The 16,670-nt window shown below is 34.5% G+C and overlaps 1 protein-coding gene across 3 annotated transcripts in view; it reads right to left on the bottom strand.

The window, feature by feature from the left end:
* The window catches only part of Akt3 (AKT serine/threonine kinase 3), a 237,517-nt gene that overhangs the window by 116,820 nt on the left and 104,027 nt on the right, over positions 1-16,670 (bottom strand). For all 3 annotated transcript variants that reach the window (XM_038348695.1, XM_038348694.1, XM_038348696.1), the window contains exon 3: positions 10,880-11,005. In XM_038348695.1, the coding sequence (XP_038204623.1) occupies positions 10,880-11,005 (126 nt within the window). The remainder of the gene's footprint in view (positions 1-10,879; positions 11,006-16,670) is intronic.

The raw sequence follows: 16,670 nt of genomic DNA, 5'->3' as shown, positions 1-16,670 counted from the left end.
CAAGAGATATCTATCCTTTGCAAGCTAAAAATTATAGTTAATAACATTTTGGTTTAAAAATATTATCCTTAAGATGAGACTTGAAATGCAATATTTATCTGTGTAAATAAAATTGTTTTATAAGTTACTAAACAAGACAATATATAGCAATGATACTAAAGAAACTGCACATGAAACACCAGGTAAGCTAAAAGAATTCCTAACTCTGGCTTTAAGAAAACAAATATCTGGAGTGGTTAAAGCAATCTATTAACTAATTTCAGTGGCATGTTTCTTTCTTTTTGGTATCCCTCTGAGGTGGTTAATTTTTTTGTTTTGTTTTGTTTTTTGAGACAGAGTTTCTCTGTAGCTTTGGAGCCTGTCCTGGGACTAGCTCTCATAGACCAGGCTGGCCTTGAACTCACAGAGATCCTCCAACCTCTGCCTCAGTGCTGAGATTAAGGGCATGCACCATCACCGCCCGGCTGTGATGGTTAACTGTATGTCAACTTGAATCACCTAAGAGGAGAAAAACCCAAGTGAGAAATGTCTCCATGAGACTAGTATGTAGGCAAGCTTGTAGAGCATTTTCTGAAATAGTGGTTGATGGAGAGGGCCTAGCCCATTGTGGGTGGTGACATCCCTAGAAAGGGACAGGTAGTCCTGGGGTCTATAACAAAGCAGGCTGAGTAAACCATGAGGAGAAAGCCAGTATGCAGTATCCCTCCATGGCCTCTGCATCAGCTCCTGACGCCAGGTTCCTATTCTGCTTTAGTTTCTGCCCTCACTGCTTTTGATGATGAACTGGTATATGGAACTGTGAGTGAAATAAACCATTTCCTTCCCAAGATGCTTTGGTCATGGTGTTTCATCACAGTAACTGTACCTTAAGAAAGAAACCCTTTCCCTCCATATTTTTCACACTATACAGGGACAGGAAAAGGACATACCATGAAGCTCTGATTCATTCCTGTGGATTCCATGCCCACTTAATTCAAGAGGGAATTTATCAGGCCAAGTTTCTGAGAAATTATTTTTTAATTAGATTAGTACTGTTACCTAGAAGCCAATCTGTCCTTTAAAATGAAACTATTTCTCTAAACAATCTCCAAAGAGATTTTTCTGATAGTCCAATTTCTAATGAATCTCCTAAACTTTATATTTTATTTGTAAAACCTACTCCAACTCCATATTTTAATCACGGAACATTTCAAGCACTAATCCCAAGTGTCACAGAGCATTTTTGCTACTATATAACAAATTCTTCAGGTCTAATGACTATTTCCTGTTCTCTGTCGAGTACTGAAGCTAACATGGAATTCAAAGTTCACATTCTGTTTGTCATGCATTTAACTTTTGGCTCCGACAACTATCAAATAAGCATGCCACATTTTTCTGAACCTTTTCAAAATAGGAAACACAATATTTACCGTATAGGTAAATATTGCTGTAAGGCTTAAATGAGATAACATTATCTGAAATGGTGTGGCACATAATAACATTTTTTAAAAATTTATTTCCTTCCTTCTTTATTTCTCTGAGTACTCGATACAATGTTAAGAACATGACACTCCCAAAAAAAGCTTTCTAAATATTCATTATAACTTAAGTTTCCTAAAATATGTAAATATTAAGATTGCTAATCTTGGTTTTCAACTTGACTACATCTGAAATTAACTAAAACCCAAGCAGTAGACAGCTAGACACACTTGTGAGGGATTTTTCTTGATTGGATTATTTAAAAGGTGGGAAGGCCCACCCTAAATCTGGGCCACAACTTTTAGTAGCAGCCCACATAAAAGACCATGAAAGATGGAAGCTTTTTTCTGCTTCCTTGCTTTCACTCTCACTAGTAAGTGTATCTGTCTTGTTGCTGAGGCGTTCCTGCACTGGTTATTAGAAACTACTTCTTCAGGAACCAACACAGAAAGCCAGCAGCACTCCAGGACTTCCCTGGGACTCCAGCACCAGACTGGAACTGCTCAGATATCAGTCTCATTGCCTAAACAATTGCCATCAGGAGACAGCCACTGTTCAACTACCTGAATCAGAGCCTATAAGCGACTCTAATAAATCTCATTTATTTGTATTTCCACTCTACCAGCTCTGTTCCTATAGCGTCTAAATACACATATTAAATTATATATATATATATATATATATATATATATATATATATATATATATATATTCCAAATTATGTTAACACACATGACAAGCAGTTTCAAATCTGAGTATATATATTTGTAAATTGTAATTTAGGAACACAATAGCAAACAAGGAAAAATAGTCAGAAGAACTTAAACGGAATTTAGTAACAATTATAGACAAACCATCTCTTATAGACAGGTAAGAGATGATGGACCTTGGAAAACTTATGGCAGAAAGAGAAGAGTAGGAGCAGAGGCTTTTTCTGCTGGGGTCTACTTCCATCTTGGTGTCACAGATTATAAGATGATGTGGCTTACCAGTCCTGGCCTGTTTTCCTTAAAACCATTACCTACAACATTCTCTCCCTTTCTAAAGCAACAGTAATTCAATTTACAAACAAGTTAATTTTAATTTCTTCCCAATATATAGTAAGCAACGTTTTTTTAAAAAAAAAATTAGAAAGATACTGAAAGACTGTGGAAAGAAAAAGGCAACTTCTGACTATACAAGGGCAACACTTGTCATGTGGGCACTCCTCAGCCTGCAGAAACTTCATCCCTCAAAAGTCATTTGACTACATTTATACTATTACTTTCTGGTTTATTTTTAAATAAGGCATCTATTTCTTATAGTGAGATATACCTACTATTAGACTTCATTTCCCATTTATCTAAGTTTTCTCACAATTAAGAATAAAAACACACCTAATCTTCAAAGGATTAAAAATATAAAATACTGTAAGAAGTCACTCAAAGTAAACCACTAATAAATGTTGATGGTACTGAACTCAACAGAGTGTGGCAATTTATATATAAAATATTCATAGAGGGTGTACCTCCCTCATCAGCAGAGTTTCCAAATATGTGTTAGGCACTGGATTCAATCTCCACCACCACAACAAAAATTATGGAATATTAAGGCATATGTAGAAATATTGAGAAGATATAAACATTGATATGATTATTTTTATAACTCTTTATAGATAAGTAAAAATAGTAATAATTCAGCTTCCCCATGTAAAAAATGGAGCAACTCTTAAGATTTTTTCTGAGAAAAGAAATGGTATTTGCACAACATTGTTCCTGACATATCCTACACATTGCCTCCAAGTGCCACAGAGATGAGAAAATCTGAACGTAAGAAACCAATACAGAGACTGTTAATATAATCCAGGGAGAATTAATAAAAACATGAGCTGGCTGGTAACATAAAGCACTGACTGGCAGTGGTGTTTGTTTGTTTGTTTGAAGATGCACACCTACCATCACACAATATAACCAGATGCTCAAGCAAGGTATTAATTAATAATACCTTTCTTCTTCCAAACCCTATCATTGAGAGCTCTTGTTATCAGCTCAAAAGTAAACTCTGACATAACTATAGATAATACATGTTGCTTTTTTACAAGTCTATATAAGATTTATTTTCTACAAAAATTAATTTTGAAAAGAAAGAAAAATTAATCTTGGCAACTAATCCTATTTTTCTTTCCCTACTATACGTGCAATGTTAATATGATATCCAGTCTCTATGTCAAATTCCTACATATAAAACTTTATGATATAATCCTGTAGGCATCAAGTAAAATGATCAACAAACCATTAAAATTGAATTATTCTGAACTCTCATAATCCATATCTATATATGCAGCTTATGGCTCTTTAGACATACTGGGTTATTGCTAAGTCATAAATCTCTCTCCCCATATATCTTGATTAGAACTAAGAACTGATTTTTCTCCATATCTGAAAGCTGTATTTAATATTTATTCAGGCATAAAAGATGATTTTGATGGTTTTAAGACCCATAATTTTCCACTTTAAAAACAAGGAAAAATAGATTAGACAGAGAACATTCATTTTTTAAAAATATCCTAGAAATGTAGATGTTCTTTTTTATATAAGATATTAAAGAAAAGTTTTGGATAAGAGACATTTTCGGGATGGACCAACATGTGAAACACATTAAGAAGGCAAGAATTCTTAGAGGTGCTTCTTGAGGACAATTGCTGGTACACCTGCTTCCCACCACATAGAGTAAGAAGAAGACATGGAAAAATGGATGAACCTAAGAACAGCTAGGCAGTTACTCACTCAGTCTTCCATAAAGGAATTATTTCTACTCTGTAGTTTAATAATCTGTGAATTCAGTAAAAAAGATAATGGCTGTAAAATATCAGAGACCATGACTACTAAATAGAAAAGCTACTTTTCTTAATGTACCTGTGACAATGTGTATTTTTAGCAGTATTTTTCAACCCAATATGTATATTTTCTCAACGATGGCCTAAATCTATGATTATTAGAAAAAAGTCAAATTGTAGATTGTACTTTATTTTAAAAATATATAAATTTCATCTCTCCTTCAGTGCATTTAGAAGGTGCCTCATTCACAGTCCATATTTTATTTAATACACTCTGATTAGAATAAAAGTCAATTGTTGTTATCCACATCATTTAGAACTTAATAAATGTCCATTCTGCATGCCAACAGGTACTTAGCAATTTAAGTACTGTTTATTATTACTCTAAATCTATGAAGAGGGAAGATGAAAACTGCCTGCTATTAGTAGATCTTAACTATGCTTTCTTGACACATGTTGAATACTTGGTGCTTAGCATGGAGCCTTTGGGAAATGGTGGAAACTTTAAACAATGGGCCTCCTGGGACCTTTTAATGTTATTGGTACCATATTCTTGAAGGTGGTTATTACAGGACCCTGGTCCTTTCTCTTTTTTGCTCCCTGATCGTAAGGTAAAACATTTTTCTCTTGTGCATACTTTCACCACAAAGCCATGCCTCGGTGTGAACCTGCACTGAGGACAACCTCAAAAGTTATGAGCCAAAGTAAACCTTCCGGCCTTCAGTTGCTTCTTTTAGGCACTGCATGATAATGAGAAGTACATAATACACTAACTAACATAATATTCTAGTACAGAGACAGGGAAAAGAACAACAATTAAACAATAGAGGTTCATTTTATTTTTAAATATATATGAAGGACTGGTTTTGTGCCAGCGAAGCTGGTACTTATGGAGGCCAGAGGTGTCGGTTTCCCTGAAGCTGGAATTTCTGGCAGTTATGAGTCACCTGATACAGGGGCTGTGAGTTGAACTCAAGTCAATATTATACACTCTTAACTACTGAGACATCTCTTCAGCCTTGAGTATATAGTTTTAATCCTGGTGTTTAAAAAGCATTACCTACTATGATAACATTAAACAAAACAATGATTTCAAAGATTTCATTTTTTATATAAAAAGAAGAAATTTACACATTATGTTCTCATATCTTCAAGAATAACTATTAAAGTCATAATATATAGACACTAGGAGATAAGATTAAACTACTTCACCTAAAATAACTCAGATGAGTAAGGTAGGACATATTCATGAACAAGATAACCAAAAAGATCACATACACAAACACACACACACACACACACACACACACACACACACACCTGTTTGAGAAAGGCAAGGTAATAATTTTGAAGGAATGAATGGGCAAAGAAATTTTTTTTTTTTTTTTTTTGGTTTTTCAAGACAGGGTTTCCCTGTAGTTTCTAGAGCCTGTCCTGGAGCTAGCTCTTGTAGACCAGGCTGGCCTCAAACTCAGAGATCCGCCTGCCTCTGCCTCCCGAGTGCTGGGATTAAAGGCATGCGCCACCACCGCCCGGGTAAGAAATTTAAATATGAATTAAAGGGCAAAAGAAAATTGCACAGACAAATAGAAGTTAAGGCCATTCCAGTCAGAAGACAAGCAAAGGAGTAGAGGAGCAGCAAAGTCCTAGGGGAGTTGTAAGCAGCTCAGCAGTGTTGAGCAGAACTGCAGACAGAGACATGAAGCAGGAGCTGAAAGAAGAGGCCAGATTGAAGAGATCCTGGTATGATACATTAAAGGAGCTGGATGTCATCCATTAGGCAAAATGAAGATCCAAAGCAGGGTTTTCATGGGGAGATGGATGGCATAGTTAGGATGTAATTTTAGAAAGATCATTTTGACAGACAAGTGAAGGAAGAACATGAGTGGCACAAACTGGAGGCAGAGAAGCTAGTAAGAATCTGCATCAGAGAGTAAGACAGTGGTTCTTTTCAGGAAAATCATTACAATTCTTATGTTTGAACCTACATATTGGAACCTAGTATGTTCAAATACCTACATACTTAATATGTAGATTCAAATATAAGAATAACATCAGCAGAACTAGATATGAACTGAGAGTGTGGTAAAGATGTGAAGGAAAAGAAAAGAAGGGGACAGATTCAGATTTCTGCTCCAGCAGAGGCAGAACTGAAACACTGAATAACTAGGGGAAAAATAGAGAACCATCTTGAGGACAGTCGAGGACAAGAAAAGGCTATAAAACATCTATGGTGGCAATAACTTAATAGTGAAATTAAGTGAAATGTGACAACATAATTCTCAGGAGAGTAGCTTGGTCTGAATACATGAAAAAGTAGGATTAAGGTGGACAGTTTGTAACTACAAGTGCAGGAAAAATGTGATCAAGTCCTGAGCCAGAGGTTTCTTAAATACTATATACTTTACTCTACACAAATTATCCACTATGCAAGGGAAAACACAAGGACACAGAGAAACCTTACAATACAGAGGAAAAGACGATCTCAAATCTTGGTCAGCAGATGAAATGCAGTCTCTATGCCAATCCAGAAAACAAATTTAAACTGAAAATTAAGTTTAAGCATAATAAGGATTTTTTTACCTTGGCATTTAAGGAAAAAGTAAAGCAAGAAAGTCACGTTCCGTGTTCTCATGCCCATCCCATTTCCCCTGAACAAGTCATTAAACTAGTAAAGACTTGCTGAGTCTCCTGTGCAGCAGATCTTAGCTCCTCCTCTAACAAGTACCATTCCTATTCCTAGAGAAATATCCTCATCTATGCAGTTCTCAACACACAGGCCTTGCTCAGTTCTCCCCAACCTATTACCATTATTATAATCCATATTCCCAGTCATATTTCCCCATGATTATCTACCTCTTCATTAATCCACATGCCTTGAATTCCAGCGCTGGGGATGCCCAGGGAAGAAGATCTCTGTCAGTATGAAGTCAGCCTAGCCTACATAGAAAGTTCCAGGCCAATCAGGGCTACACAGTGAAACTTTAGTGGGGGACCCAAAACACAAAAACATACAAGTCTTCTTTGAGTCTTAGTTTCTAAAGTCTAGACAAAAATCAATGCTGAAAAAATGTGTGTGAATGCTTTTCTTTTATAGAGTTTATAGAGTCCTTAGCCATGAACTCAATATAGGAAGAAAAAAATGTTTACTCTCCTACCCTGTTAGAAATGAGGTAACCACTAAAGAAATCATCAAAAGTGGTTTCGATCAGATAGATAACAGAAGAAGTTAGATCACAGCAGTTAAGAAGTAGAATTAGGGGATGGAGAGATGGTTCAGTGGTTAAAAGCACTGGCTGTTCTTCCAGAGGTCCTGAGTTCAATTCCCATCAATACATGGTGGCTCACAGTCACCTATAGTGATCTGATGCCTTCTTCTGGCAGGCAGATTTACAGGCAGACAGAGAACTCATGTGCATAAAAAGAAATCTTTAAAGAAAAAAAATGGAATCAATGAGAATCAATGGAATCAATGAGAATAGAAGGATTTTGAGAATATTTTTTATTTTTAGTTAGGGAACTAAACCCAGTCTTTTTTGTTTGTTCATTTATTTGTTTTTCAAGAGAGGGTGTCTCTTTGCTACAGTTCTGGCTGTCCTGAAACTCACTTTGTAGACCAGGCTGGCCTCTAATTCAGAGATCCACCTGCCTCTACCTCCAAGGTGCTAGGGTTAAAGGGGTACATAACAAACACCAGGCTCAAACCCAGGGTCTTGTGTATGATAAACATGTACTCTACTACTGAGATATACCCCTAGCCTGGGCAATGTTATGAAGAAGGAAAGAAAACCAAATATAAGATTGAAAAAAAATTAAATCTTTCAAGTTTTTTTAAAAATATTTTTCAAATGAGTAAAAAGCCTGTTTCTGTGAAACTATACTTAAGTCCACATATATGTACATATTAGCACTTGTGTGTGCACATATATGTGAAGGCCAGACTACTTTGGAGGTAATCCACCACCTAAACCTGGAGTGCACTGATTAGGCTGGTTGACCAAGCCATGAGCTCCATGCAGCAGCTTGTCCTGCCACTGGAGACTTAGAATAAAGGCAAGCTCCGCTGCACCTGTTTTAGAGGGTGGCTGAGCCCTCATTTCAAACTCGGGCACTCATTTCAGCACAGAAAGCAGATAAACCAACTGACCCATCTCCCAAGCCAGCCCATCAAAGAACATTTTTAATTAGTAAAAGAATAAGGGACTCCAACTGTAGCTATCAATGGAAAATATAGTATATCTAATATATCTAAATACTAGCTAAATACTAAGCTAGTCAAATTCTTTTAAATTTTAAAATTTTATTTTTATTTATGTGCATGTATGTTCACCTGCTTATCTGAATGTGTTCCACGTGCATGAAGGTGCTCATGGAGGCCAGAAGAGGGTGTCAGATCCTCTGGAATCAGAGTTTCAGATGGCTGTAAGCCATAGTCAACAAGTGCTATTAACTGCTGAGCCATCTCTCCAACCTCTTTGAGAACAATACTGCAATGTAGGCCAAGGCAAGTAAAGAACTATCAGCCAAAGAAAATAGGGTGTGCAGGGTTTTTTCCTGCACAATGTCTCAAAAAAAATTGTCACTCTCTGCCTTTAATACCTCCTCCTTTATTTGAATAAGCTTTTATTTACTTAATCTTCATGGGCCTGCTCAAACTCTACCTTACAAAGTCCAGGATGCTGATAAGGAAAGTGTTATGATCAGAGTTTAAAAAAATGACCTGCTTCTAAACACACTTAGGGCATGTGTCAAAGTTGAAATTAGGACCTTTTCTTTCATTCATGTCCTTTCAATTAAGGTATTATTTCCTTAATTATGTATATAATTTAAGGTTACCGTAAGCTTTACAAATTAAAAAAATTAAATGATGGAGTCATAGTAAGATCTAAGGTAATAATCCTGAAAATTTGGGGTTCAACTACAACTTTACCTGTGAAAGTCAAGTACCAAAAAGTATTTGGTTGTGCAAGTAAAAATTACAGATGTCAACCGCTATTTATTTCGTGGAAAAGCTGTCAGTCACTAAATAAGATCTCTTTCCACAAGTACACATTTATTTCAGCCTCTGCCAGTGGAAGTGTTAGAGCAGATGTTGGCAGACTGTGACATACAGTATGTCTTTAAAACTTGTTGGGGTGTGAAATTTCATAAGGTCAAAAAATGCTGCATTTTGATCAGCAGATAGAGATTTTTCTGCACTTTCAGAAATTATTTCAGACAAACCAATAGAACTGCTTGTAAAATAAACAAACTATTTAGACAGGACATGGAAATTGCTTAAAAGATTAATTTCTATCACCTTAATAAACAAATGTTCAACCAAAATACTTTTAGACTGAAAATACATATCTTAAAACAACTTAAAAACTCAAAAGATACTATTCCAATTGTCAAAATGATTTAAAATAATTTCTTTATTAGTAAAGCAATTAATATATAATGAACATGTTTTGATGCTGATAAGGCTGTTTTCCTTAATATACACATGTACAAGCATATACAAAAATGTGCATGTATAATTTATATAATGACAGGGAGCTTTCATTTCAAAAATAAAAAAAATCCACAAGAAAATTTCCTGACATGAATGCAGAGGGTTTTAAAATTAGTTCTCAGGGAGGAACTGGGAGACGTATCCAAGAGGGTAAAGGGCATGATCAAAACATGATGCACATAAAAAACTTTTAGAAAAAAACTTGGAAAAATAAAGTTAGTATTCTACAATTATTTGTAATTCCATACTCTTTTAGTTTTATTTTTAAAACTGAAAATCAAGTTTGAAGTTACTATAAGGTAAAATTAATTTTGTAATACTTAAATGTTTTATAAGATTTTCTTTGGTTATTTAATTATGTTTATAAATTTCAGTTTTACCTCCAATTTTTTTCAACTATATCTAACAGATAAAATCCAATTAAAACAGTAGAGGAGATTGTCTAATTAAAATTTTTATCTCTACCTAGTTCTCATTCAAATTTGAAATTAAAAATGCTCTACTTCTAAATTAGCACAGCAAGATCCTTTTATTGGATCAGTAAGTATACACCATTTAAGAGTTTGGTCGTAACATAAAAATAAGGATAAAAATAATCAATGTTAATATTATCACAGTCATCTTTCAATTAAACAAAGAACATTTCTAGGTAAACTATTAGCATTTTGTTAGCTATTCATAAGAAATACAACTGTAACTAAAAATATAAAATTTTAGAAAATGATTTCTAATAGAAAACATTTATATAATCAATCAACCAACCAAACATTGCGACAGAATTCTGGAGGAAATGTAGTAAAGAGCATAAGATATTAGGACTAATTTTACAGGTCCTTATGTTTATTTTACAATGAAAAACATAAGACACATAGTTGGGCAATTATATTTATCATATTTAAACTCTAAATATAAAAATAATAAAATATTGCATTGCATAAGATTAAAGGCTCTATCTTAAAGAGCTGAAAATTCTTACAGAGTTTATAATTTCTTTGGAATTATATGCAAACCTAAACTTTTGTACTGGTTTTTCAGATACATTAACACATACGACACATAAAGCCATGCAAATAAATAAACCCAAGGTGAATTAACAATTGTTATACACTTACTTGCAACAGAAAAGTTGTTGAGGGGATAAGGTAAGTCCACATCTTGAGGTTTCTCTTTATAGCCTATGAATGAACCATCTGTCTTCAAAAGGAAATATCTTGGCCTCCAATTTTTTATATATTCTCCTACATGAAGAAAGCATACATTAATGCCAAAAAATGAAGTCACTTTTGTGTAACAAGTAAATTATGATATAACATGTCCCGAACAGTGGTCTTCAAAATTTTAGTGAGGCAATTTTTTTAACTTGACTTACAAAAGGAAATAAGTCTATAATTAAGATTCAGTAAAAAAAAAAAAAAAAAAACAAACAGTTGTTTTTAATAATTTCATACTTTGATTACTCATCTGCACCATTTTTCCTTCAGAAAATCATTCACCTGAAGACACATTTTGTTCAGTTTTTTACTTTATCAGACAGCTGTTATAGCATATTTTCAGCCATTTTAGAAAGCACTGGTGAATAACCCACAAAATATTTATGAATTTCAGGGGAAAACACATCATAATCACAATGTGAAATGCATATTCCATCTTCATGACCAATAATAATGCTTTTTGTTTTTCAAAAAAGGGGGAAGAGTAATTCCTTTTAATTTTTAAGACAGAGTCTCACTGCTATATAGACCAAGTTGCCTCAAACTCTCAATTTTCTTGCCTCAGCCTCCAGGGTACGGGATGATTATAGGGTGTATTTCCATGATAAATATTGACCTTAACTTCCTCTTTCTTGGAAAATAACCTTTTCACACATGCTATGAACAAGTCACAAAAATGAAAGAACATGAATTAACAAAGCTCAAAACCACATCAAACTTACATATAGAAACATACAGCCGAGACAGAGCACAACTAATAGTAGATAAATGCACACTTATTAGATATACATATTCGCTCCTACCTATCCACCAAATTTCTTTCCTTACTCACTCACTCTCCCCACACCACCACCCAGTCTTGCTTTGTAGCTCAGGAAGGTCTGGAATTCAAATTTGAAACAGCAGAGGTGATTCCAGACATCTTAATAACTTAATGGGAAACCAGGGACAGCAGTTCACACTTCTTGTCTTAGCACTTGAGGAGGCTGAAAACAGGAGCATCACCATGAATTCCAGACCTTCCTGAGCTACAAAGCAAGACTGGGTGGTGGTGTGGGGAGAGTGAGTGAGTAAGGAAAGAAAAGGGGGGAGAGGAAGAAGAAAAAGCAGAGGAGGGGGTTACAGAGGCAGAGGTAAAATGGATCTCAGTGAACTCAAAGCCAGCGTGGTCTACAAAGAGAGTTCTCAAAAACAAAACAAAACCAACACATTACATTTAATGTAACATATATACATTTAAAAACCTATTTTATGAGCCAGTGTGGTGTCATGTACATGTAATCCTAGCACTAGGACCACAAGTTTAAAGCTACATACTGTCTTTTAGTAAGAAGAGTAGCACTGTATAGCTTTTTTTTAAAACCTATCTCTTAAATACAAGTTAACTGGAATTATTTTCTACTGATGCATTCAATCTATTAAAGTATGTTGTTCTGATTGAAACATAAGAAGAAAATGAAATCAGGTAACTGAAAAAGGAAGACTATTCATACAGCTATGAGCAGTGCTAGAATTACAAGTGTATGCCCCCATGCTGGCTCAGAAAATAGTAGTATTGGATACTACACTGGAATGCAAAATAAGGGATTGTTTCTAAAATATTAATGGTGATGTGAAATTTGCAACTTTATCAATAAGTGAATTCCCATTTACTCAGATTCCACATTAAATAACTCTTGTATGTACACTGCACACAATTTTAAAAATATGCATTAGTCATAAAAAGATTGGTTTACTGACTTCAGCAGTTCAGCTTTCATAGTTGAAACAACTTTTATAGTTAGTTGGATTTGTTACCATTAACTGATTTCATTTTTTAAAAATCTCTTTTTAAAGTACTGGGATAATTTAAAGCTCAAGATAGTGGACATATTCAAAATTCTAATCTTTGTTCTTGGAGCTGATTTTCATTATTCTAACAAACACTGCCAGTATTTCTTTACTTGCAGTGATAAACTCTAGAACCCCTTACTTATTATCACTTGACTGGTAGTCACATTAAATAAATGAGAGATACATATATTTGATACATGTATACAGGTAGATAAAAGAAATTTCTACACATGCACGCACAAACACACACATACCTGATGCCCTCTCTACTTTTACTATAGAAAATAAAAGTTCTATTCTTAGCAACTACATAATTTAAATTTATAAAACCAGAGTACCTAAATTCACAATTCCTATTAAAAAACATAAAGCAGTTCCTTTGTTGACTGTCCTCATTATTTGATTCTTACATATTTAGTTATGCATTCCTATATAATTTTACATAATAAGGTGTTAAATCCCCAATTAATGATGCAGCTTTTAGGTTCCAAAGGCTATTGCTAACAAGAACAGATTTATGCTAAAGCAATATATGTCTATCAAGCTGAATAGCAAGTGATAATTTCATAATCATAACAAAGATAAAATAAATAATTTGAAAAATATTGAAAGGTCAAATCATAAAATAGAATCACTTCTTCGCATGCAAAACAGAACTGATAGACTTATATGGAAATATAAAACTTAAAAAAATCAAACTTTTATTTCTAAACCTAAATTTACATGTTCAGATGATAGTTTTTTGTAAAAAAATACCTTTTATCTTTTAAATTAAGGTATCCTTAGAATTTAAAAAATCTGATGCGACCTACAGTAGTAGGTCTTATAACTATCAAAAGTTCTGTGAAAAATGAATCTATTATACATTCTTTAAGAAAAATGCATTATATCCAGTCAGGGATAAACTTAAGTATACCAAAGAACAAATGGAAAAGAAAAAAATCTCTCTTCCACTAATAAAGTATGCAGTATTCTTCAAAATATTTTATTAATAGTTTTAATTGATTCACATAACGAGCAACTGAGCTATCCACTAAACTAAAACTTAGTGTCAATTTTCAATCAAGATTCCTAATTTGCTTTCTGTTTTCCTGTCATTTTCCATCTCTAACATGAATGAACTTGCAGTATCTTTACTCAGTCGCTTACTTAGTTCTAGGTGCTGAGAACACAAGTTGGAACCCATCCCCTACCACCAAAAAGAAAGAAAGAAACTCTAACTTCACAGACCTTTATCCAGTATTCCACCAGATTTCAGTATGCCTTATAAACACCTGGAGAAGGGTGATAACTATTTTCTGGGAGGCAGAGTAGGGAACAAAGAATCTCTTTTACAGGTTCCCACAAAAGTTCTGAAGAAAAATTCATATTTCAGCACGGTGTGTTGACCTTTTTAAATACACCGTTTCTAGTCCCAAGAACGATTCCAAGAAGAACGATTCTTACAGAGAACAGAAACTCAACAAACATGAGTAAATAAATTTTTAAAAAAGCCACTTTGTAAGGCCCAATATAGAGGAAAAGATTCCTAGCCTGAAACAATCGCACTATTTTGGTAAAAGTATTCCAATAGCCTAAGAATTCCCAACTGGGTCTTTTCTAGCTGATCTTGGAAAAATAACTGGATACCTCTGTCACTACTGCAGTATTTCCAGCAATGAGAGTTAAGATAAAGAATATACCACAAGACTGCTCAAATGAAGTAGAAACAAAATATCCAAGATTTTAGGGAGCTATATGCCTAGAACAAAAAAACTATTTCTGTAATCAATCCTAAATATAAGCTGCTAACAACCAGGGTGTGTGTGTGTGCATATGATCAGAGTGTACATGAAGGCCAGCAAGAGAGACAGCTGAATCCTGTCTCTGCAACCCAAATACTGGGATTGTAGGTCTGAACCACTGCACCCAGTTCTTAACATGGATGTTAAGGATATGAACTCAAGTCCTTTTGTTTATACATCAAGTATTGTACAGACTAAGCCATTTTCCCAATGCCTATTATTATTATTAATTATTATTATTATTTTGTCTTTTCAAGATAGGGTTTCTCAAACTTACAGAGATCCGCCCACCTCTGCCCCCCTGAGTGCTGGGATTAAAGGCGTGTGCCACCACCACCCAGATCCATAATCTTATTTTTAAAGATAAGACTTGCATTTAAGCTCATACTCAATACATCAAAACCAAATTATCTTTCTTTTGTATTTATGCTCATAAATTTCAACTAATTTAGGAGACAGCTTCTTTATGACTTAAACAAAATGTCAATAAAAAAGAAACAAGAAATTTTTCTAGGGTCACTCACTAATAAGCATTCAAATTTTAGAGGAACTCTCCTGATATGCCTTCAATTAACACTGTAAGAACAAAGGGATAAAATTTCCAGCCCAACCTTTTCTTAACTTCTTATCTACTAGACCCTGTGCTGCTTCTTCTTGCTTACCCTCTCTGACTAAAGGTTCTATCTACTTTGAAATCCACTGTTACCAACCCACACAGTCAGGCTTTGCCTATTGTCATATACGTTCTCTGTTACATGTCCTTAGCTAATTTTGTTATTATGTGAACATTAGCATACAAGTCTAGATCATACAGTCTACCACATAGCTAATCCCTGCACCTGTGTGTATAATGTATATGTATAGTCTATTGCCCCTAGGGTTAAAATGGACAAAACATAAGACTACATCAAGACCAAGAAGAAATGGTGCAATCGAAGGCCAGGAAAATAAAAGAACATTACTGGTGACCAAACAAATTGTACTATTTTACAGTGTGCATTTTTAATTAATTAGAAGTGACTTTAAAAATGATTAAAAGCATATTATTGAAAAATATAAACCAATACCCATCAAATTGTTATCAAGTATATTATATATAATTATGGCAATGGGGGGGGGGTTCGAGACAGGGTTTCTCTGTAGCTTTGGAACCTGTTCTAGAACTAGCTCTTGTAGACCAGGCTAGCCTTGAACTCACAGAGATCCGCTTGCCTCTGCCTCCCAAGTGCTGGGTAAAGGCGTGCGCCACCACTGCCCGGCTATGGCAATTTTTTTTGCACAACCAACTGCCAAGATTTGTTTATACCAAAAGCAGCCCAACCACATAAGTAACGAATTTTACTATAACTGCATTATTAGGACAACAGGATTTCTCAGCTTTATTATCAATATTATGCTACAATTCCATGTATGGTCTTCCAATTTCCAAAAAAGGATTCTGGTATTTTGGGGTTTGTAATGAGCTAAATGGTAGATTTACAAAACAGGTATAAATCCTGATTTGTGGAACTTGTAAATATTACCTTATATAACAGAAGAAAGCATTGTCTCATTTTCAAAGAAAGGAGGATAAAGATTTTTAGAACAGCTTCTTCTGGATTATCTGGGGGAGCCCCATATCAAATTTAAAATGTTCGACAGAAGAGTAAACATGACATATGGAGCAAAGAGGAGGCAGGTGATCATAGGAACAAGGACAGATGATTCGGCATAAGATTCCAGGAACTAGAAGAAGAATAGATTTTCTCCTAAAGCCTCTGAAGGAAGAACCCTACTCACTGTCTTGTTTTCTATGCTCTGGTCTCCATGACTGTGACAAAAATTTCTGCTGTTATAATGAGGTCATAAATACATGAATCTGTCTTAATGTTAGGTTGTTTTGAAGAACTTGACAATAGCTCTAGGCTATGAGAAGCAGAAAGTCAGATGCAAGAAGGAAGATGTGCCAGTGGAGAACACTGCATAAATACTCATATATAGGAAACCTATACTAAAATATGAACTAGGCTAATAAGATATAATAATAACTAGTTAAAATAATTTTGACATTGTTAAAACAAATATAGACACAATCC

The sequence above is a fragment of the Arvicola amphibius genome, chromosome 12 (assembly GCF_903992535.2).
Source record: "Arvicola amphibius chromosome 12, mArvAmp1.2, whole genome shotgun sequence".
NCBI lineage: Eukaryota > Metazoa > Chordata > Mammalia > Rodentia > Cricetidae > Arvicola > Arvicola amphibius.
This window is presented reverse-complemented; position numbering and strand designations above follow the sequence as displayed.